Here is a 27413-nt window from a genome sequence, read left to right as displayed (position 1 = left end):
GAATTCATGCAAGCCTTGTTGTGGACCTGTACCACATACCTCAGAACCTGACCTTTATATGGAACCCCTACTGATTACTTTGTACACCACTGATGTTTTTCCTTTGTTAGCTGCCTTCCTCCTGTTCCCAGTGCTGCACTGTAAAGTGTCAAACTCTGCAGCAGTCTCCCACAGCAGAAAGCCACACTGGTTCGTGCTCACTTTTCAGACAAGCAGAAAAAAAAAAGGGAATGTCTGACTCTGGTACTCAAGGGATCCCAGACCCTGCCTGCTTTTCATCCCTCACTACAGGAATACCTCCTTGTTCTCCTTGGGTTTTTCCCACTGTTTCTATTGCACACAGTAACGCAGGTTGCCATCTCAGGCCCGTCACAGAATGGTTTGTGTTGGAAGGGGCCTTTGAGATCTAGTTCCATCCCCCCTGCTGTAGGCAGGGACACCTCCCACTAGACATCTGCCTTACTAACACTGTGATTGATCCAGATAGGTTCTAGCATGTGCTGGTCAGCAGGCTGTTAACTCTGCTTTTCCTTGTGCAGGTAGGAAAGTTAATTGAACTCCTGGCTGGGAAGGCTGGGGTCCTGGATGGCAGATTTCACTATGGAACAGCTTTTGGAGGCAGTAAAGTGAAGGATGTGTGTGAAGATCTCATTCGCCATGGTTATAACTACCTAGGGAAAGACTATGTAACATCTGGTATCACTGGGTAAGAATTTGCTGCGTAATTTAGCTGTCTGGGGGGAGTGGGGAAATGCTGTAATGTGACCGGCTATTGTAGGAGACATGAAAATCTTCTGAGTTCTTCTGTATGGCAAAAAAGTTAAAATCAAGGTTTTCCTTCTGAGGGATTGGAAACAATTTCAGGTTTCTTTTAGCAGCAGTTCTTGTATGTACTTGGAATCAGATGAGCATTTTCATAGTGATTCTAATAGTACTGTAAAATGTAGATTTGGAAGCAGGTGTCTGTTCCTTGGGAATATTTTTTGTGTGCTTTATTTTATTTTTCCTTTCACTTACACAATGATTCAGTCTGGCATTGCACTCTAATCTGCAACCTTCCTGCTGTGCCGATGGGACTGGCTTCTGAGGCATGGAGTTCAAAGAACACAAGATAGTTTAGGAACAGGAAAAGGCCATATGGTTCCACATGCCTGCCTTCCAAAATGTATCTTAATCCCACCTTCCTGCTAGTTTTATTGTTCTCCCAGTCCCCTTCTTCTCAAGGAATAAGTTTGGATCTCTCCTGTAAGTTGTTTTGTTTTTAAATGCTATTCTTACCAATTTATTCCATGTGTTGTTTGTCTTTTGTTTCAAGACCAAGGATTTTTTTTACACCTTACATTCTTTGTGAAGTACTTGAATGTTTGAAACACTTTTTGTTGATAACTCATGATAATTTTTAACAAACATGCCTAATCTTGTTTCCCACTGAGAATATTCTTGCCCTAGAATTCTCCTGCTCCTAAACTTCAGCTTTGTACTGATTTTTGTCCTATTTAGAAACTTTTCTTTAGGTTACTGGTATTCTCACAGGCAAAATTTCATGTGCTTCATCTATTTTATTTTATTTTTTTAATTTGGAAGCAAATATGTGTGAAAATTCCAAATACGTATGCAAATTCCAAATGTCTAGTTGCATATTACTACTGGCTTAAATGGGTGGCTTTTGGATTAACACTCTATCATGTCAGTAGGGACTGTGACTGGAAGGTTGTCTGCTGTTTGATTTTGCATCACATGCATGTTTCTAGAAAGAAGTGGTTGGCAGTGTGCTGAGTTTTTGTGTTAAATCTGGCTGCTAGTGAGTGCTGAAGGTGGTAACTGGAAATGACCAAGTGTTCTCAGCTGTTGCTTTCTGATCTCTAGTTGTTTGTGCTGTTCTTACAGTTGGGGGTATTTTAAAGACAGAAATCTTCACCTATTATTCCAGCTCCCAGAAATAAGTAACACCTTCTGTGCTGCTTCCAAATGTTCCTGAGTGGATGCAAAACTCTGCATCTTAAGTGCAGCTCTGAATGGCCCTTTTACTCTCCTTGTCTGAGCTCTCAGTGCCTGCCCAGGCAGAGTGTTGTGCTGGGGGCACGGCTGCTGAGCAGGCCCCCACTTGCTGCAGATAAAGCAGCATGTGGCAGGAGCTGAGGAGCTTGTTCCTTGCTTGTCCCTTGATGCAGCAGTACGTGGTTCTACTCTCCTGTTCAGTGCACTGCTCTTCTGTTCAGAGGGGTTCTCTGGAGCATTTTCAGACCTGGAAGCCCAAACACATTTTTCAAGAACTCGTGATTCCCGGGTTGTTTTAAGTTCTTCTTGTCTGTGGCACGCTTATCTCTCTTAAAGTAATTTGTGCTAACTGTGAACGTTGTGTTTTTTCTTAATTCATTCAGGGAGCCTCTGGAAGCGTACATCTATTTTGGCCCTGTGTATTACCAGAAGCTGAAGCACATGGTGTTGGATAAAATGCATGCAAGAGCTCGAGGACCCAGAGCAGTGCTTACCAGGTACTGTTCAAGGCTGGGTGCAGAATTCCTGACCTGCGCTCAAAAATATGCTCATCCAACAGATGCTTGTAAAGCAATTTCTTCACCTCTTGATGCTTGATGAAAGATGCTATCACCTATTGATACACTTCTACAGAGTGGAGCTCTCACAGTGCACTATGGTAGGAGGTTGTTCTGAATATCCAGGTGTGCTCTGTGCTGTACAAAAACTGAGTGCTTCTCAGACTTCTGTTAGCAATTGGTTAAAAAGCACCATGCTCTGATTCTCAGGGCGGGCTTTGGCCCTTCCCTGCTGGACTTCTTATCATAGGCATTTTGGGAGGACCGGTTTTCCCCTTTAACAACTGTACTTTTACAAAATAGGATACGAGTAGAAAGAAGAAGTTAATTTAGATATTTCAACAGTCTGTGATACTGAGCAGGTTAATACTGATGTTGCCCAACTGTAGCACAAACCAGCATTAGCATATCATGCATCCCCAGTACATTGCACTTGGCCTTGCAAAACTTCCATTCGACTCTAAAACTTAATTTAGAGTTTTATGTGGTGATCCACAGTTTTTCTACAATACTGTGCAGGAGAACTGTGCTTTCACACTAATAAATTGCAAAGTTTACAGAGACAACAACAATAAATCTCCATTTTTATTTGCCCAGTTTAAATATGTCTTCAGTTTCTGTGGAGCTGTGTTGATTGCTCCGAGCCTGAATTTGGTTTTCTCTCCAACAAAAATGTTGATTACTGCACTGATGTCCTCTTGGGTAAATTTTGAAGATACACACTGGGGTAAATGTAATAATAACACCTGGAGGTGGGCTTACATTCTCTGCACCTTTGGGGAGCTGACAGCATTCTGCTTTCATTGGTGCTACTCACCTTTTCTCCCTGGAGGCAAACAAGCTTTTTGGCTTCAGCTCGAAGGTTGCTTGTGCTCATGTGCTATATTGCTGACATCCCTGTCTCACAGAAGGTGGCTCAGTGGCACAGTCTTTGTTTTGAGGAGGCTTCTAGTGAATCCCTTAGTCTAACTCTGTCCATCACAGAGGATTATCAGCTAAATCTTGCCAGACAGCTTGCCCTGTCTGCCTGCACACCGTGTTAGCCACTCCATCCTCTTAACAGGTGCAGCTTTTGCCTCTCAAACACTGTTACAGAGTGGAGGTGCAGGTCTCTGCTCTACCTAATAAAGAAGCATCTTTCTCTATTGCTTTTTGCTGCATGTTTCCCATGCATTTTGGCTCTCTGACCTCTTTCTCTGAGGCAAATTGAAGTTGTCTCACACATTCCATACAGAAAACAATATCAATGATTAAACTGGGAGAGAAAACATGAAAAACTTTTATTTCCTTAAACTTTTTATTTCTAATAGTTTTGCTGCACTTTCCTTCTTCATTTTTGTGTCATAGCTCCTTGCCAGTATGATTTGGACAAATTGGATGATGTTTTGTATAGTGGGAGTGATATTCCCAATGGTTGGTCTGTCTGCCTCATTTTCTGTGTTAGTCATACTGTTGTCCCTTCATACAAAAATGAAAACTTAGTCTCAGCTAGAGGTGCACACAGTTGTTTCACTAGAGCTCCTAGCTTATCCAAATCCCTTCATCAGCTTTCATATTGTCTCCCCCAGCTTTCTCAGCTTTTTAGAGATACTGAATTTAAATGAAACCTAAATCCCAAGTCAAGGTAATACTTGTATGTAAAAATGAATGTGCTGTGATTTCCCCCACCCCTTGCTTTGAATCCTTTGTTCCAGTCAGTAACATCATACTATGCAGCTAGGTCTCTTTATTTGACTTTGAGGAAAGCTAGTGGATGTTCAATTTATGCTGCCACTTGACTAGCCCTTTAGGAATTTTCTTTTTTCTCCTCAACTAATTAAACTGTCCTTACTGCCATTGCCTCTGCTGAGAGAGCCTGCTCTGCCAGCTTTCGTATTCACTATTGTTTTTTCATCCATTGCACTTCCTGTTAGATTGCCTCTAACATTATTGGTTTTTTTTTTTTGCCTTTTAAGGTAATCTTGTAACAGCTTCCAACATGGAATTTAGCAGTCATCATCTTGAAATACGTTTTATTATATATCAAGTGTGCCTTGACTGATGGAGTTACATTTCCATCTGAAATAAGGCAGAAGACTTGAGTTCCCTGAACGTCACTAATGCTAAGTACTGCTCAGATTTAAACAGGACTTTGTGAAATTGCAAAGCAGCACTCTGTCAACATGATCAAAAACCACCAGGATGTTACCCTCTGAGTTGGTGTTCGCTAAATGAAATGCAAGACTTAACAATTTTTTTTCCCATAAGTAGTTAACAATTAATTTAAAACTTAGTTTTATAGAGGGTGTTGTGCAGATGCCCAGTCTTGCTAAATCTCTAATAGATAAACGGGCTTTAGTTTTGTTTATGAGAGAACAATGTAAGCTTTCTGCAGGCATGGTTATTTTGATGGGCAGTCAGAGCTGTCATCTGCACGTCCTTTGAACTTATCAGATATTGCCAGTTCCTATTGTACTGCGGAGCCATAATGTGAGAGTGGTAAGAGTTCCTCTCTGGAGAGCACGGTGCTTCCACCTCCTGTTGGGCTCTGTTTTTTTTAGGTAGTGCAACACTTCTGGGAGATCAGCGTTTCAGCCATGAGCTCTGGTGCAGGCAAGGAGTTGAGGTGAGACCCAGGAGGTGTCCTCTTACTCGTGGGAGTAGGTCACAGTTCCCTCCGCTGCCATTGAAACAAGGAATGGCACCATGAAGCTGAACCTGCTGCTCTTCCAGAAAATGTAGTTAGTACCAATAAATCCTTAATGTGATTAAACCGCTGAACTTAATTGTTTCATGGTTTTTTTTTTTCTAAATGCAACAGTTGAGTAGTATGAAGACCGCTTGGCCTGATCATTAGTTCTTTTAATTGGAAAAAATCCATTCATTTGACATAAGATTTAGGAGTTTTAAGATCTCTTAATCCTGTTTTCTTTAAAATATGAAAGATGTAATTTTTTTGTGTATTCCTCATCTTATCTTTTGAGTGTCTGCTTTGTCTTCAGAATGTTATATTCAGAATAAATAACAGCAGCAGTTACCGGAGCAACAGCTGCAGTGTATGCGTGTAGAGAAGGGGAAGCACAAATGCTTCCTAAAAACTGTCTGAATACTTTAAACAACCCTTAGTGTGAAAAATTTTCCAACTTGTGTGAGCTGAAAAAACTGTGATAAACTTAAGGAGCCAAAGACAGACTCTTTTCAGAGGCCCAATCTCGATATTGAAAGTTTTGGTACTTTAGAATTAGACCACCCTTCTCTGAAAGGGAGGGATTTATTTGTTTTATTTTGTTTTTAGTGAGATAATTCTGACATTCAGTGGGAGTGAAACGTTTAAGAGCTTAATATTGAAGTTGAAATTTTTGTTTGTGTGTGCGTGGGTTTTTTTAATGGGATTTCAGCTGCCTTAAAAATCTTTGTCCTGCATCTCTTCAAGGGCTGGAATCAAGACCCCTTGATTTTTCAAGTTTTTTCAAGTGGTTTTATCCTCCCTTAATTGGATTGTGACTTTATTTGGGGTGTGGGAGGTTGGGGGGGTCACGTTTATAAAGCTCTGTTGGCATTTTATCCTGTGGACCAACACCTGGTGAAATTCTTGAAAGTAGGCTTCCAAGTTAAACTATTAATGTACAAGTCAGTTGGTAGAAGAAAACTCGGGCACTTCTAGTGTAGTGCTGCAACAAATGTCTGTGATCAACTGGAGGCCTCAACTGCTTTTAAACCTGCCTCAAAGCACTTCACAAAACTGCATTCCCACAGGGTTAGGCCTCTAAAACTGTGTCTGAACAGTGATGGTGCCATCGCCCGAGTGGGGGGGGCTCGGGAGTTTAATCAGGATGTAAACAGCTTCTATCCATTCTCCCAACAGCAGGGAAAAATAGAAGGTTATGTGAATGAAAAGGGCAATTTGAATTACAAGCAGATTAGTCTTAAAGTTGCACTGTGGTCAGAGTAAAGGGAGCTACTTCCCCCGAAAAACAAACACAGCTTGCATCTTTGGAAGGTCAGTTTGGTCTTAGCTATACATTATTTTTTTTTTTAAACTTGAAAATAATTATTAGATGTTGAAGTCTTTTAGAAATCCTTTTCCCCAAGTTGGCAAAAACTTATTTTAAATCTATCTAATTAACATATTTAACATATTCAGTAGATTGAAATAATATTAACTAAATATACTCCAAAAGTTATGTACACATTGGATATTTTATATGTTTTACAGTGCTCTAGCAGAAAGGAACAGCACATAAACACTGGCTTTCACTGACCAACAAAGCCTCCTGTGATTGCCGATAGCAATTTTTATTCCTTCTCTTTGCTGTTGTGCTTCGGTGAATATACTAAGATTGAAGTATTTAATGACATACATGCAATATATTAGTGCTTCAGGAAGTTAAGATTGTTTTTGCTTTGTAGTTCACTCTTAATATTTGCAACCCAAGTGCTACTGCGTGTGCTAATATAGGAGAGCAGAACTAAACTGCAGCACGACAAATGAATATTGAAAATTCTGGCCCCGACCAACCAAAAATACATACATACATACATACATGCACACACACACACACACACACACACACACATATATATATACTGTTAAGTAATAGATTTTCTCTTGCTTTTTTATCTCAAAATTTTCAATGTCTGTTTCCATTGATTTGGGAGTTGGTCTTGATGATCCCCAGAGGTCACTTCCAACCCCTACGATTCTGTGATTTGTTAAAACTTCCTTCCTTCTGGCACCATGAGGATGAAGAAATCTTTCCAAACAAGTAGTGAGACTTCAATTTGCGTTGAGGAGCTAGAGAGCCCATACAGCACTGAAATTAGTTTGTTAACTATCAGATGTGAAAAAGTAAATGAGATCATTGTTACTGAAATTCCACACCTTTCTTTTTTTTAAGTAATGAGTTAGTAATAGCACACAGCAGAAGGGAGTAGTTGGTCATGCTTTTTGCTGCTTTGTTTTAATACTTTTGATTAGAACTGATCTTATTTTAACAATTTAGCCTCATTTAGTTGTAGTTCAGCTTGATGACTCATTCATTAGCTGCTGAATTTTATAGTTTTTATATATAGTTTATATAGTTTTTATATGTTTTATAGTCATTTAAATGACTATAAAATACAATAACCGTTTCAGTAAAAAAAGAGTATCTGAATCCAGGTTTGTGGTTGCTAGAGACAGAGTTTTCTTCTTGGATACTGTTTTGGTCTTGCTTGCTCAGCTGCATTCAGTGAGATAAAGACGTGGCCTGACACTGCCATTGCTGCTCACAGAACTACATCACGTTGCCAGTGCAGAAGCAAAGATGAAATTCTTCAATTTGAATAACATTTGTGAGGTCAGCAGCACTGGTTTGTAGAATGTTGTTATCTGATGCTACTATACCATTCCTGCAGTTTGAAAGCAGGTATTCTTAGAGTGGTGGAACCTGTGTTCTGGAATTCTTACTGTGTTTTTCTAATATTTATTTCCAAGGCAACCCACTGAAGGTCGATCCCGTGATGGTGGTTTACGTCTTGGAGAAATGGAACGGGATTGTCTGATAGGTTATGGAGCCAGCATGCTGTTATTGGAGAGACTGATGATTTCAAGTGATGCCTTTGAAGTGGATGTTTGTGGGCAGTGTGGCTTGCTGGGATACTCTGGCTGGTAAGTTGTCTAACTGCAGTGGTTATGACCTTTTGTAGGTCATGGTGTCCCTTCTTCACTTTGTGCATGCGGTGTCTTTCTTATGTGTTCCTGTTTTCAAGATAGCCCTCAACTCTAAGGTACATAAATCAGCATGTTATAGAGAGAGTAAATGTGCCTCTGTGTGACAGAACTTTGCCCTTGGGCAGGAGTTCCATGACTAAGGGAAGAAAATATCAACTGTGTGTGCTCAAGTTGCAAGTTACTTCAGTGCTTATTTGTTGGGAAAGATGAGGAGTTAGGGGAGGAGGATTCATTTCTAAATATTTCCTAATAACATTGGAAGTTTGTGGCATCTTGGATATCAATATCAATTAGGAAAGGCAGGACGTTGGGCTTTATTTACTTTGGTTCTCGGAGAGTAATTTTTCTGTGATATATAAGAAAGTAAGGCATGTTTTCAGTTTATAGATATAGAAGTGACAGCTACCCTTTCTTGTTGTGGTCAAATCTTTCTTCAGAAGTGTGTCTGGCCAGAAAGAAATCATCATGTTTGCTAATACCAGTAGCAGTTCAGCTCCCTATGGAGCAGATGTACAGACAAAGCCTTCTCTTTGTACGGCCTGTCTTGGTTGGTGATATTTAGTTGGACATTGCCCTACTGGCTTTTGTGCAATAAACATTTTTAGGCTCTTGTTTTTCTTGAGTGTGTATGCACTGTATGTAACAAGTGAGCCCTCTTTCTGATCCAGGTCTTTTAAAACTGCTGCAGCACAGGTAAGAGTTGAAGGCATTTGCCTGGAAAGAAGGGCATGCATGAATTCAAACAACCACTTCTCACTGTGTAATGTATTGCCTTAAAAATACCGTCATGCAGATGTAGTACAATTGAAGATTGAATTTCAGAGACTGGATTCAATGAAAGCACCTTGAAGAAATTGGGAATTTGAACATTGGAGATAGTGTTAAACTTTGTTTTTAAAGGATTGCTAATCCAAATGCTTTCTGTTTTGAAGTTTGTAACGTAACAAAGTTTAATAAGTTTTTAAAATAACTGAAAGAAACTCTCAGACAGAACGAGACATTCTTGCAGTTGAGTTCTGTGAAAAGCTGTCTGGAGTGCAGGAGAAATCAAAAAGAGGTAGATTCTGCTATGCAATACACTGTACCTACCAGTAGCCAAAGCAAGTGGCCCTATAATGAGCATCAGAGAAGAGATGGTCATTAGGAGAAACTCACGTCTTCCAAACTGGCTTTGTCATTGATGCCAGCATTAATCAGACACTGCTGTGAGAAACCTTGTAGAAACATTGTTTGGTAGATGCCATTAAGGACAATTGTCTGCAGGAAGATATGCTCTCCTCCCAGACAAGGACTAGCAGTTGGGTATGTCTTTCTGCAGCACAGTAACAGTGCATTGGTGCTGGGGTCTGAACTGGTACTTTTTGTAGGGGAAGGAGACTGTTGTGGCAGTGACATAATTTGTCTCTGTAAAAGGTACAGGCAGAAGCTTACTGTGACAAAACCAGCTGCATGCAAATCCTTCAGCTTTGCTGTGCTACAGAGTTATGTACTGAATTCCTTGAATGACATTTGGTCCTTTTTTGATGATGATAAGTTATTCTATTCCGTAGAGCCTGGGCATTTTAAAATCTTCAGATCAGCGTTGGCACTATTGCTTTTTCCTGTTCAATGTAGCATCAATCCTAATATCAAATGGTCTCTTGGATACTTAATTTCTATGACCTGTGTTTGACAGTAATTTACAATTTGGGCACACTGTATCTTGTAACCTTTCTGGATGATCTCTATGCACATACAAAACAGACCCAGGAGGGTCTAGCTTCAAGGTAGACAGTGAGTAGTCTGGACTCCTCAGCTCTTAGCTGCTGTTATCAAGCACTAGACTTCTGCTGGTAAACAGAAACCTTGTGACTCATCAAGCTTCCAGGGCTTGCAAAGTATCTTTTTTTTTTTTTTTTTTTTTTTTTTTTGAGTGCAATTGTTTGCTATTTGCTGTCATCAAAAATTGCTTCTGTTTTTGCTGCTTCACCCTCCATAAAAACACAGCTATCGCTATAAATTTGGACCAAGTTAATAGTTATGAACCTGTAATTGATGTCCGTTTTGATTTAAGGCATCATAAACTAGAGAAATGTAATTAAATCTTCTATACCATTAGTTGTCAAAACTTAGATGATTTTCAAGAGGAAAAAAAAAAAAAAAGAAATACCCCAATTATGGAGCATGAGGAGGTCAATTTTTCAGAATATCTCTTGGGGATGTTCTTTTAAGTATATCCATAAAAGAGAAGTAGCACTGTCAAGGAAGAGCAACTGTGAAAGAACTAATGGTGAGTTTCATAACCAAGAACCTTGCTTAACATCAATCAGCCTTATTAGGCCTGGCTGCAGTGACTCCCTCAGGCTCTAGATCAAGGTCACTGATAACAGAAACAAGTGACTAAGCATTGGCTTTACTGCAGATGTTGATTCTTAGACTCATTCTGTACCACAGAAGCATGTAGCTGCTTGGAACTTTAGACTGTCTTGACTTTTTGCCGAGAATACAAACATGAAACATATAAGCAGAAGGAGAGTTTTGATAGGCCATTAGGAAAGTGCTGGGACACACTGTGCCTGGCTTCATGAACTTTCCAAAGCCAGAAGATGGAGAATACAAGAGAATGAGGAAATACTGAGATAAGAAACAGAATAAAAAGGAAATATTCTCTCCCAGATTTTAATATCATTGTTTGAGTAAAGAGTGCAAAGACTATGTGTTAAAGCAGTTTTACCAGATCTCCATCTCTTCAAAAGATTTTGCTGTTTCTACTGAGGGTCCTAAGGAGAGAGATGCTCCTTTTCTGAGCTAGGAATGTGGATTGGTTTGAGGCAGCTTAGAGTAACATTATGAATAAAGGAAAAAAAAAATCCCAACTAAATGTGATCTTTCGTTCTTCCTGCCTCTTTTCTGTGACTGTCTGTAAGATGGAAACTGAATCATGAATCATGTTTCAGAAATACTTTGTTCTGTTCACCTTCTTTCTCATTATGTAATGCTGAATATTTGTTGGCAGTTGTGCAAGTGGTGAAGAAGTAGAAGTCAGTCCTGTTAATTGCTAAGCACTGTGATTCTTGTCCAAGAAAAGTGCAGGTTTAACATGAAGCTCTTGTTGACTTCAGTCAGATTTATTTAAGAGCCTGAAGTTGTGATTTCCTTAAGTGCTAATGCATCTCAAGCACTCACCTCCTTCTGGGACTGAAGGCATTGTTTAAATGCAGGTGGACAAAGAAAATGGTGGATAGTGGCAACTGCTCTTTTCTGCAGGGCTTTGTTTGTGCATAAACTCTGACTTTCTTTTTGCTTGTTTCCATAGGTGCCATTACTGCAAATCATCATGTCACGTGTCTTCTCTGCGGATACCTTATGCCTGTAAACTCTTATTCCAAGAACTGCAGTCGATGAACATCATACCTAGGCTAAAACTAGCTAAGTACAACGAATGAACAAGAAAAAGAAGGGAAAAAGTACTTTGTATAAATTGAAATCCAGCGTATCTAACTGAAAGACTTTTTGGTGTACAGGAATAATTCTACAACCTAAGTGGGCAGAAGGAGGTGCAAGCCAGTTGTAGGAAATTTTTCATGTGTATTCTACTTGTTTTAAGTTGACAGAAGACACTTCATCAGTAACATCCACTAGGAGTAGTTCTGAAAGCATTGATGTGTTGTAGTGAACAAGGCACGTGGGAATGGTGGAATGAAGTCATGGTCCAGCAAGGCACATACATCCCTTTCAAAGATGTAGCAACCCCGTACTTTGTTCTGAAAAATGTCTTGCTGGACTAGGGCATGAGCTGCCCTCAAGGCACATCCTATTCAGAGAGGTTAAAAACACATTTTACAGACTAGTGGAATATGAAAGGCTAATAAATGTTTGAAATAATTGTGCCCGAATTTGTGGTGCTGTGTTGTGTAAGGATGGTGAAGCCTTCTCATAATGTCTGAAACATTTTACTATTCCTAAAGCATGTTGTTAAAGCATTAATTAGTCAGTCTTAGAGATATGAAAGAACAGCACCTGAGAATTTGAAATAGTCATTTTTAGGTGCAATTTTTTTTTATGAGATACAAGGTCTAAAGAGAACTAAAGCAGCAGATGAACTAAGAGTTCACTTAAAACCCTAAACTCTCCTGAGTCCTTTCTTAGGAAAGCACATTTACCTTTTTAACTGAAGTCAGGAGGAAGTGTGAGCATGTTTAGGTGCTTGAGAGAAATATACCGCACTAGATCAGTCAGAATGCAGAACATTGACTGTGAAAGTCCTGAGGTGCCCTCTGCCTCTTCATACAGCTAAATTGTGGTGTTGATCCTGACATGACTATGCCGGTCATGTTGCAGCTGTTCTCTTAGCCACATAAGAAGCACAAACGAGTACCAGCTTGAATGGACTTCCTAAGCTGCTAACAAAATACGTAAACTAGCAGTTTTGTGTCTTAGGTTACAAACAAAATCTGAACGGGGAGACTTTATTCTCCTTTTTTTTTTTTTTTCAGTAGGACTGATGGCAGTGCAGATCTCAGCACAGCACATTTGGACTGGAAAAGCTCTTGAAGCACCTCTACTGAGATCTGAACAGCTCTGGGTTACTTATGATGATTTATAGCAGAATGACGTAAACCAAAAATTAATCATTTGCAAACTACTAGAAGAAGAGGTTAACCAACAGCCCCAACCATATTAACAAAGTTGTTTTGCTCCATGATTGCCAAACTGAGGCTCGGGTGCACCACCAGAGGGAGTGAGCCTCACAGGCTTTAGCATGTTGGTGGGAGAAGTGTTGACTTGGCACAAGGAAACTACTCTTAGTAGGATAAAGGCTAGCCAGTCCTCTTTTAAGTGATCTCCTGGCTTAAGAGGTCTGAACTACAGGGCATTATCAAGACTAAGCAATGCAAGCAATTACACCTGCAGAAATTTAAAGAGACACAGCAGAGAAGAGCAAAGTAGCGTGCTCCCATGTAACCTTGTTGAGAGTACAGATCTGTGTGCAGTCCTGAAGGGGGGACTTTGCAGCTGTTTTACATCATGCTGTTGAAAGCATGGTTTTTGAGAAGATCTTGAGAGAGTAAAGGAAATCCTGTGTTGTAGTTTAGGAAGCCGGGTGCAATTTTAGCATTGGGTGTGTCCAGCAGAGCATAGAGACTAGACATGTGTAGGAGCAAGGGAGAGTCATCCACTATGAACTGCTTTGGTGATATTTGATCAGTTTCATTTACACGTTGTTGTCTTGCCGAAACCTGTGAATATATAGGAGTTTATATGCCTGCAGATTTGAGCTGAAATCCCAATTTTTACTTCTTACTTCTCTTGAAGAGGATGCCTATGTTCCTTACTCACAAGTAAGTTCTTTGCAGTAGAATAAGCAGTACAAAACCAGCAGCAGAAACTGAGCAGACAGCTGTTGTTAAAGAGGCAGTTCAATGAAGGAATCCTTTTGCAGACAGGGCAAATTACGACACAGAGACTAGTGGAGTAAAATATATCCTCAGAATCCCCCAGCTGTCACACTGCTTTCCTCTGGTGAGCCTCATCTTTGCAATCCTTTCAATTATCTTCCTAGACGACCTCCCCTCCCCCCTTTTTATACAGTGAGTTCCTTCACAAAGAGGTCTCATGCCAGCTAAGGGCTGTATTGCTGTAAGTAAACTTCCCCAGATCAACCCTGCCATGAAAGACGTTTGCTGAAAGAGATACAGATTTCTGAACAACACATAACAAAATCTTAAGGCATTAGCAGGACGACTTGTGGCTAGAAAATTGCCAAAAATGTTCATTCTTTTGCAACTTTTTTATCTCTCACTAGTTAGCCTCCAGAAGAGGCTTTCTGCTCCAACTGCTATTCAACTTGAAGGTCACCGGCACTAGTCCTAACTGAACGGCAGAATACAGTCCACTTCCAGAGGTGTGTGCTGCTGTGGGAAGAGCTATCTAACTCCATCTATCATAAGTTCCCGTTTACTTTGCAGATTAAGGATTCGGCACTATCAAGTGGCAGGAGTATTTTTGGAATAGAATTCAGCAGTTGTTATTTCATTTCAAAACACAGATGTTAAAAGCTACCCCTTCAAACAGCATCCATGCCTAGCTGTACTGTTCCGGTGTGAGAAGCAGACTCAAGTCAAGGAGGGGGCAGAAAAAGCACAGCTGTTTGTGGAGTTGTGGGTAAAGTGGTGTTTAGAGTTCAGAAAGACAGCCTCACTTAGTCATTTGCATACACTTTAAGATTTTTTCTTTCTTTTTTTTTTTTTTTCCTAAAGTAAATGTTTCCAAACATATGAACAAGAAAACTATAAAGAAAAATGAAACCAGACTGGCCAATTCTGGCATTCAGAGAGGTTACAATATGAAATACAGGTATACTGGTATTTAATAATTTTAAGATATAGAACATGAATAGGTTTTGTTTGTAATGTCCATATCTTAAGAGCTTTGCTTGCAAAGAAGCTTGAGCATGCAGCAAAGAGGGCTTTGAATTCCATGGGCTCCCTAGTTACATACTTCTTTAAAAAAAAAAAAAGCAGGAAAACCAACAAAAAATAGACCACAATGATGAGAAATTACCTCTGTGACATTACTTGGGGTTTCTTGCTCATAAATAGAAAACATCTGTGGTTTATAGTAATATGGGAGTCAGTCAGAAGTCTGAAGATCGTGTCGTTGTTTAGTGATAACAAAAGGCAAACTAATAAATAGTGCTGTATTTTTGCAAAGTGGTTTGTAAACCCTGCTCAGAACGCACCTGTAGAGTCCGACTGTAGCAATAAATGTCGCTGTGCAGACTAAACTAAATACGAAGGGCTCGGAACTTACCAGTGCTTCCTCCGTGTGAGAATCTCAGAACCAGGCTGATTCAAGCCTGTGCACTCCCAAGCCCTAGAACAACCTACCTGAGCTCACATGCCTTGTGCAGGGCCCTGCAGGAGCAGCGCAGGCTCTCGGTTGTGCCCAGGACCAGCAGCTCTGAGCTGTGGCATGGAGCTACCTTGGCACTGCTGCAATGCCCCCCAGCCAACCGCTCCCCACTTGGAGCTGAGGATTGTTTTAACAGCCCGTTGCCAGTTCAGTGGGGCCATGGGGCACTTGATGAATTCCCTCCTCCGAAGAGGACGTGACTTGCCCAGGGCCACAGAAAGACTGTGCCAGAACTGGGATCAGGACTCTGCAGTCCCCAGGTGCCAGACACGTGCTTGCCTTAAAACTGAGCACTTCATCAAACCGTAAAATCCAGCCAGATGGTGACTCTTTGCTATTATCTGGACCGGTGCTGGGAAGCTTAATGTGTGCAAGGCACAGTGAAGATCTGCATTCCAGTTTCTACGTCTAAGGCTCAGAAGCCTAGGAAATTGACCCGTGTTTTAGACCTGAACGCTCCTAGAAACTTGAGCATGTTTGAACACAGGTTCTGGCTAGGGTCTGTCCTTCCCGTGGAATGTTTCTGCCTACTTTCAGTGGGGAGATTCATTCTTTGGGAAGGGGTAAGGAGCTGCATGAGCAATGACTGGCTGCTTCACTAACCTTGCTCTAGCTGGTGTCTATAGACCTGATCAGTATCTCCTTCTCAGAGTAGTAGTGGCTGCTGGAATCAGCCAGTGAATCAGTTTTGCCTCTTGGCAGTCATTTAAGAACTCACCGTACAGACTCGCAGGATGTGTGCACCATCTTTGCCACAGAAGCACATGAATGTGTGTCCCAGGGAACGCCAGAACTTGGTTAAGCTTTCTCCAAGTTCCTATCAGAGACGATACATAATTATTATTATTACTACTATTATTTGCAGCTGAGGTTTTTAAAAACCAGTTTATATTGCTTAATTCCTGTCTCATAAAAGTCAACAGCAATGATTCCTGTTAGCCACTCTGTGAGTGAATTTGGATCATTGTTCCACCTTCAGAAAAATCTGAGCTTGTAAGCAGGCCATTGCTCCTTGCATCCTGCTGCTGGGGGCGAGGGGGAGAGGGGCAGGAAAGAGTAACTATGTGTTTCTCCTAATTCCATCTATTCTTTTACTCCCCTATTTTCTGAGGCAGGTGCTTTTGAGGTGTTTGCAAAGACCAAGTATTTTTTTCTAATAGCTTCATTTTGCATGTCTTTATCCCTTCATCCCAGTCAGCGTATTAACAGTGTGTTGGTCCAAATGAAAAGCAACTTGCTGCTAACAGCAGCGGTGACTTTTTCCTTATCATGAGTTTCAGGGAGCTTGACCTAAGCATATATTTTTCAATTTCAGGCAGTGCACTCAGACTTAACAAACATCAAAACATTATGAACAGAAAAAATAGTACAAAAACTAAGGAGCAAAATAAATTAATGCACTAAACAGTACTGTAGCTAAATTGCATTCTGATAATGGAAATGGTTTTACCTTTAATTCATAGTGAATTGAAAACTTAACTCTGCATTCAAGCCTCAGCCTGCCAGTCACCAGCAGGCACTGACGGTAATGCTCTGTGCTCCAGGCGGATCAAAAGAAACTCATTATCAGTCAGTCATCTAAGAGGATATGACGGCTTCACGTCCAGTTGTTCGGCAGTCTGGAATGGATCTTTTCTGTGTCTGTTGTCTATAATAGCTTTTAGGGCTGGCTCTTCTTCCAACGCACAGTACAAATCCTCTGGTAACTAGTACCAGCCACGCTCAACAAAAGCCAGCTAAATCTGGTGTAAGCTCAGAAATTGATGACTCCTTGCCCTTTCCTCATACTGAATCAGCAAGGGACTCCTAGGGCAGCAGCCCTAGATGCAGGAGTTCTTCTGGACTCCTACAGACACTGATGTTGCCCAGATCTGCAAAAGCAAAAGAGTGAATTCCTCCTTCTGTGCAGGTTGAAGCTGACCAGTGTGAACAAGTTGTTTCGCACAGTCCCGTCTGGAAACTCTGGCACTGCTGTTCTCCCTGAACCCAGGAACTGCAGCCGAGCAGAATTCCTTTCACAGCCATTAATAAAAGCAGATCAGTTAAGGTGGACCTACACTTGTCTTCAACAAAAGTTGGCTTTGGACATCTCTACAGTTCCAGCAAGCCAGCTGCAATTAACATTATTTTTCATTCAGTCTAAAAAGAAGGTACCCCCTTGCCCAATGCATGTGCAATCCATCATTTGCATGCCTCAGCTCTTCTGATAGTTCTCTCCCAAATACTTGCATATGTGCCTGCCCCAGCCACTTTCTCTCAGTGCTTGTGTCAGTGAAAGCCTTTTGAAGGATCAGTGTGTGCGTGTTTACCTAGGATGCCTTCTGATGTTCTTCAGTTCCTGCATCTGTCAGCATCACACTCCCAAGCACGCACACACAGTTGATTCCAGAAGCCTTCTGTCAGTTTACTCTATATCCTGTCCTTCACCTACGTGTATAGCTTCCTAAGGAGTGTTAATATATGTAAAATAAAGTTAACATTTCCTGTATGGATAAGAAAGGTAATTGGGAAAGGGGAACCAGTACATAAACAAGATTCTTCTCTTTTTTCTTCTGTGGGATTTTCCTAGTAGGTAAAGAAAGAAATAAAACAGCTGCAGAGCTGGGAAAGTGAGCAGACAGAAGTGTTTGTTCATTCTGGGACAGAAGTAGCAGGCTTAGGCAAGCAAGAAAATATGAAAAAACTCCCAGACTGCAGCTACTGCTAAAATAACAGTCTCTCTCTGTACATGCTGAGATGCTGGGGATCCAAAAGGGTCCTCTAATCCATTCGCTCCAGGTCCTTTATATTGCCAACAACATTTGATACAACTGTTCACAAGACATTCACACTCATTACTAAAATTAACACAAGTTCCTGTCCTTGCTAATCCAAGAGAAAACTTGTCTAGAACTTCAGCCTACTGAAGTTGCCTTGGGTATTATGGCTAAATTAATAGATAGCTCTTACTACCCTTTGGTTTCTTCCCCTACTGTTCATTGAAACTGCCCTCACTCCTTGGCACTTACTCCCAAAGTATTTATGCTAGGGTCTTGAACTGATGTTTTGGGGTCTAGTACCACCATGAGGAACATCTTACGACAAGGAAAGTTTGTGTGGCTGCAGCCCACTGCAACAAATGGCTGCAGAATGGAGGACACTCACGGAAACCTGTTTTTGAAAGAGTTCAAACTATTGGATTTTAAGTGGATACCCTCCCTACCCTTCGATGACCCTTCCCTTCTCTCCAAGCACCCACACTCCAAGAACCCATTCATCTTTCTTGAACGAAGGTGACAGAACAAGGGGCCTTAAATTGTGCCAGGGTAAGTTTAGGTTGGGTATCAGGAAACACTTCTTTGCAGAAAGGATTGTTAAGCACTGGAATAGGCTCCTATATAGGGTGGTGGTTGAGTCACCATCCCTGGAGGTGTTTAAAAACCGTTTGGATGTGGTGCTCAGGGACATGATTTAGTGGAGGGTTGTTTGTTAGGGTAGTATGGTTAGGTTGTGATTGGACTCAATCTTTTCCAACCTGAGCGATTCTATGATTCTCCTTTCACAACAGTGACACAGCCTCTCCCCCCTGAAAACACCTCACTGAGGCAGTAGGGTTATCCTGTTGGTTTTATGGTTTGTCTATGTTCTGCGTAGACAAGAATCTGGAGCAAAAATCCCCAATTGTAGAGTTTGTGTATTCTTGCCAAGATCTGCCCTTTACTCTGTATCGAATCCAATCCTGCAGCTGACATTATTGAAAAAAGCTAGTGCTTTGCAGTCTTCCCATCTGTAAGCTTCCAACTTGCTGCACGTTAGGTTCATCAGACTTTTGTGGGAGGAGAATGCCCCACGCTTTTAGAAGAATTATGTCCTTTGCTAAGAATCGTGTGGGAAACCCAAGAGCACTTTTTAGAAATGTAAGAACAACCCAACCAACATTGAGCTGTGAAAGGATACCAGAGTGATGTGTCACACTGAGGATTAGGTTAAGGAGGTAAGGAGGAACTAATCTGGAGAGGTGGGGAGCATACACCCTGTTGAAGAGAAAGATAAGCCTCCAGCCATGCAGTGCAGACTCCCAGTGGAATCTCACCCTAGAAAGAGCACATCCCCATGCTCACACACATTTTATTCCACTGATCAATGGGACATCAGCCCCACAGAAGCAGCTCCTTTACAGGCCGACCTCCCAGGATCTGGCAGTGCCTACAGCAGGGCCCTGGCAGCCTGCAGAAGCTAGGGCCGCGCCTGAGGGAAGCTCTGCGCTTTGCGAGGTCCCTTCCTGGGCTCAGTCCGAGCTCGCTATGCTTGCAGGTGTCTAGAGGCCTCCAGGCTGCTTCTGACTGAGCGCAGGGCGAGGCCTAGCGGGGCGGGCGGGCTGGGGCAGCCCCACGAGGGGAGGGAGAGCCGTCTCTCAGGCGGTGAAGGCGCTCCGTTCAGCCACCTCGCCGCTTGTTTTGCTGCGGGTTTGTGGTGTTAAAAAAAAAAAAAAAAAAAAAAAAAAGCTCCGCAAACCGAAGAGCAGAGGGAAGGGGGGCAGTCTGGGTGTTGGGAGGGGAGAGGGGGAGAAGAGTGGAAAATGTTGGCTCTGTCCATGGTCAAAGTAATTCAGCTATAATCCCCCTTTCTCTTCCTCTCCTGGAGCTCTATTCATATTCTAATCACAGCTTTTCCTTCCCCGGACCAGCCACTTTTATCACAGCCCCAGCTTTGCACTTTTACTTCCACTTCCAGCACACACAGCCGCCTGCAGAATCACCAACTTTTCCCAGCCTCTCCTCCCTGACCCCGGAGCGGGACGGATCCCCGCTCCCTCGGGGAGAAGGTCCGATGCCCGTGTGCCCAGCGGCACCCCGTGCTCTCCCTCCGGGAACGCGAAGCCCCGGCCCGGAGCTACCCCAGCACCGCCCGGCGGGACGCTGGCAGCTTCTCCCCCCGGCTCCTTCGCTACCCACACACATCGCCCTTTTTTCTTAACCCCCCCCGCACCCGCCCCATGAGGGACGTCGGGGAAGCCACGAGGAAGCCACGAGGAAGAGAGGAGCGGGCGCTGCCCGCCCGGCCGCGCCCCGAGGAGCGCAGCCCCGAGCCCGTTGGAATATCGGAGGCGATTTTGATCCGTGGCTGTAATGAGCCAAAGGCGCTGGGTGGGGGCCGGGGGGAAGGGAGGAGTGGAAAGGCCGCTGGAACTTTAAATAAGAAAAACGTTTCTAATGCTCTAATAGAAGAGGGAAGTCGAAGTGTTGGGATTGCGTAGATCTAAGGCCCCCCTTTTTGGAGGAAAGCTTTTCTTATTCAAAACAGCATCACAATGGGCTTCACATTGAGCCTTGCCACATCCCCATCTGAGTAGCAGCCATTCATCAGGCTGGCTGGCCTATCAATGACATTTCTCCCATCAGGGCTTCTATAAAATGATGCTTTTTCCCATGAAACATCCGCAAACATTTTGACGGGTCTGGCTTTGCCCTGCTGGATTACGGAGTGTCCCCCTCTCCCGCGCTCCCCCTCCCCACGAGCCGCCGCTGCCCTCCCTCCCGCCCCGCTCCCTCTCCCCTCGCTCCGCGCACCCCCGAGCTGGGGCTCTGCACACCCCGGCACCTTGGGGCTCCCGTCCCGTCCATGGGAAGAGCATGCATTGTGGGTTGCTGGAGGAACCCGATATGGATTCCACAGGTAAGTGCCCCCTCCCTTCCTCCCCTCGCCCCCCGGGCAGCGCTTCCCGACGTGACGCTGCAGCCCCGGGGCTGCGCTGCCCGACGCGAGGCAGCGCTGGGGTTTTCCCTTTCTTCTTTTTTTCTCTTTTTTTCCTTTTCCCTTTCTGCTCCCTGACTACCGACCGGCAAACTCGTTCCCTCTCTGCTTCTAGTTGTAGGCTTTAGGTTTTTTGGGAGCCTTTCGGCGAGGTTTATCGGGGAAGTTGCTTGCGAGGTGCTCGGCTCTTCCAACGGGCAGCGCCTCGAAGGGGAGAACTCTGGGGACTCCCGGTCCCCAAACTCCCGGCCCGGCCGCTGAGCCCGTTCACTCACGCCTCCCAAGGAGGGGAGAAGCCGGAACAGGAGCGCGACGAAGGGATGCTCCCCCGAGGGCCGCAACCCGCGCCCCGACGGTCGCCGCTGCCGCCAGGCGCGGCCCGACTCAACGCGGCGGCGCGGCGGGGCCGGGCCGGGGGCTGCCCGCGGGCAGGGCCCAGGGCCGTACGTTCCCTCTGCGGCTGTCAGCCGGGCCCTGCCGCCTCTACGGCCCCAGCTACCCGCCCGCTCCCAGCGGCCGAAACCCTCCGGAGCCCGGACACCGGCACGCAGCCGCCAAAACAACCTTTGCAGCTTGAATTTATCTGATCGGAGCCGGCACGCGAGCCCTCCTCCTTCCCCGTTTCCCTCCCTCCCTGGGCAGAACCTCCGGGACTCGCAGCCCCGTAGCGGATCGGATCCCCCGCGCCTCCCCGACGGCTCTGCGGGACGGCCCCGGCTTCCTGCGGCTCCCCGACGGATCCCGGGGCTCTTTCATCCCTCACCCGGGACGATATCCCTATAGTGTTGAGGGGAGAAAGTGCTCTGAGTGGAACTGCGCTCGGGTCCCGCCCGTGAGCGAGTTACGGACGTCGGATGGAGCTGTCCCGCTTCGCTCCGCCGCTGCCGGGACGGCGCTGAGCGCACTGCAGGCGGATTCTCGTTGTCAGGAACGGGCCTGCAACCGCCCGACCCGACAACCAAACCGAAAAACCAAAGCAGGCAATGGGTTCCCTAGTCCTGAGTTCGGCATCGCCCGTCCGCGGGCAGAGGCTCCGCAATGTCCATTCCTTAAGTTCAGCGCGGCTGTAATAAATGGCAGCATGATTGATTAAGATAATATTAATCAGAAAACGCTTCAGTCTTGCTAAACAGATGGCAAGAGAAGTGGGGCTTTGCGGTTGTCTCATTCAGACACCTTAACCTCCCTTTCAGAGGACTTAATCCAATTAGCTTTTCTCCGAGTTGCAGTTGTTATGTAAAGATCCTTTTGCATCGCGGAGAAATATGGCTTCATTGAAAAAAATCCCTCGTGTTTTAATTTCTCCCCAACGCTTAATCTCGAAATAATAATAATAATAATGTCCCGTGGCCATCGGGCAGAGGCTCCATGCTCTGCAGCATGCCATAGCCAGGCAGGAGCACCTCTGGTTTCAGAGAGCTGCCTGGATGGGATCCCTGGGATGTGGAACTGAACCTACAGAGAGGGCCCAAAAACCATGAACTCAGCAGAGAGCCCTACAGTGCCGATGGGAGGTTGGGATGAGGCCATAAGAGCTCTCCGTGCTGCCGGTCTGCCTGCAGGATATCAGCACAGTGCTGGGCTGCCATGGCCCTGCCGTTGTAACGGGTCCCAGTGTCCAGCACAGGCAGAAGGGAATGAATGGCCTTCATCGTTCTGTTTGGTTCATGAAATCACCGATACTGGTAGCATTCAGAGCTGGCAGGAAAAGCAGTTGGGACAATTTAGAATGTGTCTGTAACACTGAAGCGTGCAGCCCAAAGTCTGACTTCTATTTTTACTTTTTTTTTTTTTTTAAATCCAAATGAGTGGTTTCTTTTGCTGCTGAAAATTGTTTGCTTCACCGGTTGCAGCGTGGTTTACTAATAGATGAAGTTGCTGTTGTTTTTGTTTCCTTGGGTTGCTCTCAGGCAACCCAAACTGAGATTTGTGTTTGTTCCAGAAAATGAAGAAAGTTATTTACCGCTCCGCAGTTTGCTTACAAAGGTTCTCACCTGCTGAGCCGTTATGATGATCCTTCAATTTGTTTGAATTCTAAACTCGATATGATGCAAACACGCAGCAGAAGCACCGCTGGTTCTTAACGCAACCAAACCTGGCTATTTCTCTCATGTGATTTCACATCTTAACACGGTTTAATGTGAAAGAAATGGAACAAAACAAAATGCAGCAAAACCGTTTTGTTTCTTGCAGGCTGCAGCCGGGCCCACTCCTTGGCAGCAGGAGCAGGGCCGCAGCTCACAGCCATCCCAGTGCTGTGCTGCTCCCTGCTCCCGAGGGTGCATTCCAGACGTTGGGCAGGCTGAGGGGTTTTGTAGGGCTTTGTGAGTTGGCCGGAATTCTCTCGAGTGAAGAAGTTTGCCTTCAAAGTCTGACACAGAGAGAAGGATGATTTTATGATTTACTTATCCGAATTCTAAAATACACCGGGAGGTAGAATTGCGGGACTTTCACTGCTCCGCAGTCCGCTCTTTACCTGCCTTAAAGGAAAGCTCTGTAAAGGGATGAAAAGGAGGAACTGAAACAAGATTTTACATAAGAATAGCTGGACGGCTGCAGGAAATTATTTCATTTATTTAAGTCACAGTTTAGGGCTCACAGTCCTCAAGATTTTATTTGGGTGAAAGCTTCGTTAAAGAAGGGGCTCCAGCTTCAGGCAGATGAAACTTTTGCCCATGGGACTGCACTGAGAGCCCCACAGCCCCGGTGGTCCCACACTTCTGCAAGTGGTGAGAGGAGATCTCTGTGTGCTGTGAGATCCCTGTGCCGGGCATTAGAGCTGTCCCACAGAAAGTCACCGCGACTCTGCCCTCAGGCACAGCTCAGTGCTCCCATCAGCATTGTCAGGTTTTTTGCTGGTGGGAAACCAGGCTGCTTTCCAGCCACTGGTGCTGTCACTGAGGAGGAAGGTTTGCACACCCATACAATCAGCAGCATCCCCAAATGGAAGCGGTTTTGCGTTTTTTTGAGCTTAATTTACACGTTTTGCAAGTTGGAGCAGTCAGAAGAGACGTGTCCCCTGGGACGCCATTTCAATACGTGGGGTTTTGCCGTGGTAAAATAGATGACATCGTGGGAGCACCGGGCTGCGTGCGGTGGGGAAACATTAGTGCCTCTTCACATGGGGACTTTTGAAGAGGCGGCCTTAAATACAGCCTGGGCGTGGGGCTTTGTAACAAAGCCTTGAGAGTCGCAGCGGGCTGTCGTGTAACCAATACAAATATAGGGTCAGTCCTTTGGGGGATACTTGATGTGACATTAAAGTCTAAATAATTAGCTCACAATTCCGTGAGCCCGGAGGTCTGCGAATTTTCCGAGTTCACCCGCTTGTCCGTTTCCCTGCATCTGCGCTGGATTTTCCATTGGTTTCATTGTGTCTGGAAATGAATGCCCCGTACGATCCGGCCCTGCTGGAGCCCAGCAGCCCGGCAGCCGAGGCGATCGCATTGCTGACACTCGGGTTAGGAGGATGGATAGCATAAAGGGTATTTGATGGCTGAGCGATCCCATAGATAGCAAGAGCAGGAAGAGAATGTGGTGTCGATGAAGGAATGGAGACCTCTGTAAGCTTTTTGTTATGCTTGTATGAAAACATGCTTATGCTAGATCCTGCGCACTAGTGCATACATGTGGAAGTTTTTGTGTTTAAAGCTCTGATACAATTTGCTATCAGAGATCCCAGTGCTGCAATTCCTCCCTGAGGGAAGCACCTGTTGAAAGCCCCTGCGTGGCTGCCCCAAAGGGCAGGTGCGCAGGGTCAGCTCATGACGATCCCTCCTAATGGCAGCAAATGTGTAATAACTTAATTGCCTCTATTTCACATGCATAACTAGCAGTCCTGGGCTGTCTTCCTTCCCATTTATTTTCTCTCAGGAGGCAAGCAGAAAAAAAAAAAACCAACAGTTTGTTAGAAGCAAAATGTTAGCCAGTGCTAGAGATCAAGCTTAGTAAGTGGCAGAGCTTGCTGCAAGAGCCCTGCTTCCGTGCTCTCCATGTGTAAATAATAGGTTAGAAGTACTTTTGACCCATTGTTGCTTTTCTGATAAACTTGAAATCAGAAAATGTAGAGAGGGTTAAATAGAACCTTGGCTCTCGCTGCATCCAGTAACGAAGGAAAAGCGCATTTGCAGCTTAAATTGTCTCAAGGCTGAAATGCAGGGCTCAGCGCTGTCTCATTCCCTTCAGCTACAGCTAAGCACTTTGTTCCCTTTTATTGGTAAGTGAACTTAATTTCTCTAAAATTGAATTTGTTACAGCAACCAAGTGGATGATTCACAGCTATGAATGACAGATTCACAATTAATTAGCAGCTTATCGTGAGCATTTTTTTCTCAGGATCTCAAATATTATGGTAATGGGAAACAGTACATTTTTAACAGCTGGAGCAGTTTGTGAAAGTTCTATGAAACGTACAGCATGAGTAGTTTGAAGTGATAACTTGGGAGCAGCAGACCAGACGTGTATAATGGGATACTTCTCGTGTTTTCTAGGCACGCAGTGGCTAGCGTTCTATAAATTTCCTGCTGCTTGTGAGCCCTATGGTATGAACTCAAATGCTTAGAAATACAGAATCCTTTTCTTCAGGGTTCTTCATTTACTTGTTGAGATCATATCCAGAAGATAAGGAGATTTGCCTTGGTAGTAAGGACTGCAAGTTTAGACTGTTGTCTAAATGACTCTTGTCGTTTTCTGGAATGCTGTCTCTAGACATAAAACTGCTACTTGTTGCTCAGCTTTGCTTTATTCTCTTCTAAAACTTTCCCTGCTTAGAGAATTACTGTCAGGCTCTTTTTATCCTGTTTTCTTCTTTGTAGTTATTTTTAGCTATTTTCACTGGCTTGGCTATTTGGGACAAGACCTAAAAATGCATTAGATTGAACAGAACTCATTTCATTGTATGAAAAATATCTTACATGCATGTAAGCGTGCACGTGAGACCACTAAGTCAACCAAACAGTGTATTTACCATTTTCTCTGCAGCAGGTGTGAGCTGGCTTGTGTAAAATCTGTAAAGCAGATTTAAAAAAAACAAGCAAACAAACAAAAAAACATACAATAGTAAGGGAAGTTTGAAGGTAGTGGGAAAGAAATGTAAATATGCACAAAACTAAGTGCAGTGATAACGGGTTAAATCAGAGTGCTAAAACATCCTCAGTTGCAGCTGAAGAAGGGCAGCACAGACAAGAGTGCATTTCACTGATGGGGACTCAGGAGCTGGTGGCATCCAGCACTGTGTGAAACCCCTGTGTCCTGGGTTCTGTTCCTCCCTGGTGGCAGCAATGCTTACCTCACTCAAAAGACCCCGTGTATCATCCTTTCCTCAACCCACGATGCTTTCCTACAAGACTGAAAGCTTCCCCATGTCAGAGGACCAGCAGGAAAGGCTGTGTGTTTTTTCTAACATTGTAGGATCTTGCAGAAACAGGTCATTCATTGAATAAAATTTCAGGATGGGCATAGGAAGTAGGCCCAATCTTATCCTTCAGAGGAAAAAAGAAATCATCAAGAAGCTGTCTTATGTGATTTCCACCTTATCTGACATTCAGTTTTTGTTCATAAGGCAGGATTTCCTAATTAAGCAAATGAGTATTTAATGTCAGCTTTTCCCAGTATAACCTGTAGGCACCCCACTTGTAGCTGTTGCCATCTCCAGTGCTCCAGGGAAAGTGAAATCCAACACAATGAAACAAAATCCCTGGCTGCTCCTCAAGTGACAATGACCTGATACAGGCCATAGAAGTGTGGTGCAAGCAAATGTGGACACAGAGTCCTGCTCTGCAGGTGCCCTGTCTGGGCCCAGCTATGACCTGCCACTCTGTGAGAAGAGTTTCCTGTTTGTGTGGTGGGCTTTCATAGGGTTATAGAACAGCTTGGGTCAAAAGGGAACTTAAAGCCCATCTAGTTCCACCTAATGCCTGTCCTCTGTGCAGGGCTGCCACCCACCAGACTGACCAGGGCCCATCCAACCTGGCCTTGGATGCCTCCAAGGATGGAGCTTCCTTCAGGTACACTGGCTCATGCCGTAGCTAGATGCAGCAGGCTTCTCCTTAACCTTCCTTGCCCTTGGCATGGTGCTTCAGCTCCACGCTTCTGCACACCAGACCTAGCCCAAGCAGCAAGCATGCCTGAAGTGGGTGGGATGGACATCCCATAGGTGGAAAAGGTGACATGAGAACCGAAGTAGGAATTATTGCACTAACTACAGCAGGCCTGTGGAATGTGTGCAGTGTCCATTAAAGGCTGCTTCTTCTGGGCTTTGGGGTAAGGGGTGGGAATGGATGCTGTCTGAAAAGAGGCCTCCAAGACCTGCTGCAGAGCACTGCAGCTGCCAGAGAAATTCACTCCATGCCTCCTGCAGGTGGAGAGCAGGTATACCCTCTGCTCTGCTTTCCCCTTCTCCTGAGTGGAGCAGTAACAGGTACCACTGGTCACACAGGCTGGCTAGCACAGGTTTTCCACCATCAGAGCTAACATTCCTAAGCACAGAGCCATGGGGACAATACTTGTGCAGGGGCCCCTCTAATGCAAACATTTTTTTT

General features: G+C 44.2%; 1 protein-coding gene across 1 annotated transcript in view; it reads left to right on the top strand.

Annotated features, from left to right (window-relative positions):
- Positions 1 to 12122, top strand: part of POLR3B (RNA polymerase III subunit B) — a 67191-nt gene extending 55069 nt beyond the window's left edge. The window contains exons 25-28 of the mRNA XM_010712465.4: positions 540 to 706; positions 2382 to 2495; positions 8011 to 8184; positions 11543 to 12122. Coding sequence (XP_010710767.2) covers positions 540 to 706; positions 2382 to 2495; positions 8011 to 8184; positions 11543 to 11672 — 585 coding nt within the window. The 3' untranslated portion in view covers positions 11673 to 12122. The remainder of the gene's footprint in view (positions 1 to 539; positions 707 to 2381; positions 2496 to 8010; positions 8185 to 11542) is intronic.
- The last annotated feature ends 15291 nt before the right edge of the window (positions 12123 to 27413 follow it).

The sequence above is a fragment of the Meleagris gallopavo genome, chromosome 1 (assembly GCF_905368555.1).
Source record: "Meleagris gallopavo chromosome 1, MGAL_WU_HG_1.1, whole genome shotgun sequence".
Taxonomy (NCBI): domain Eukaryota; kingdom Metazoa; phylum Chordata; class Aves; order Galliformes; family Phasianidae; genus Meleagris; species Meleagris gallopavo.
Note: the sequence above shows the minus strand (reverse complement) of the source record. Positions and strands in the feature narration are given on the sequence as shown.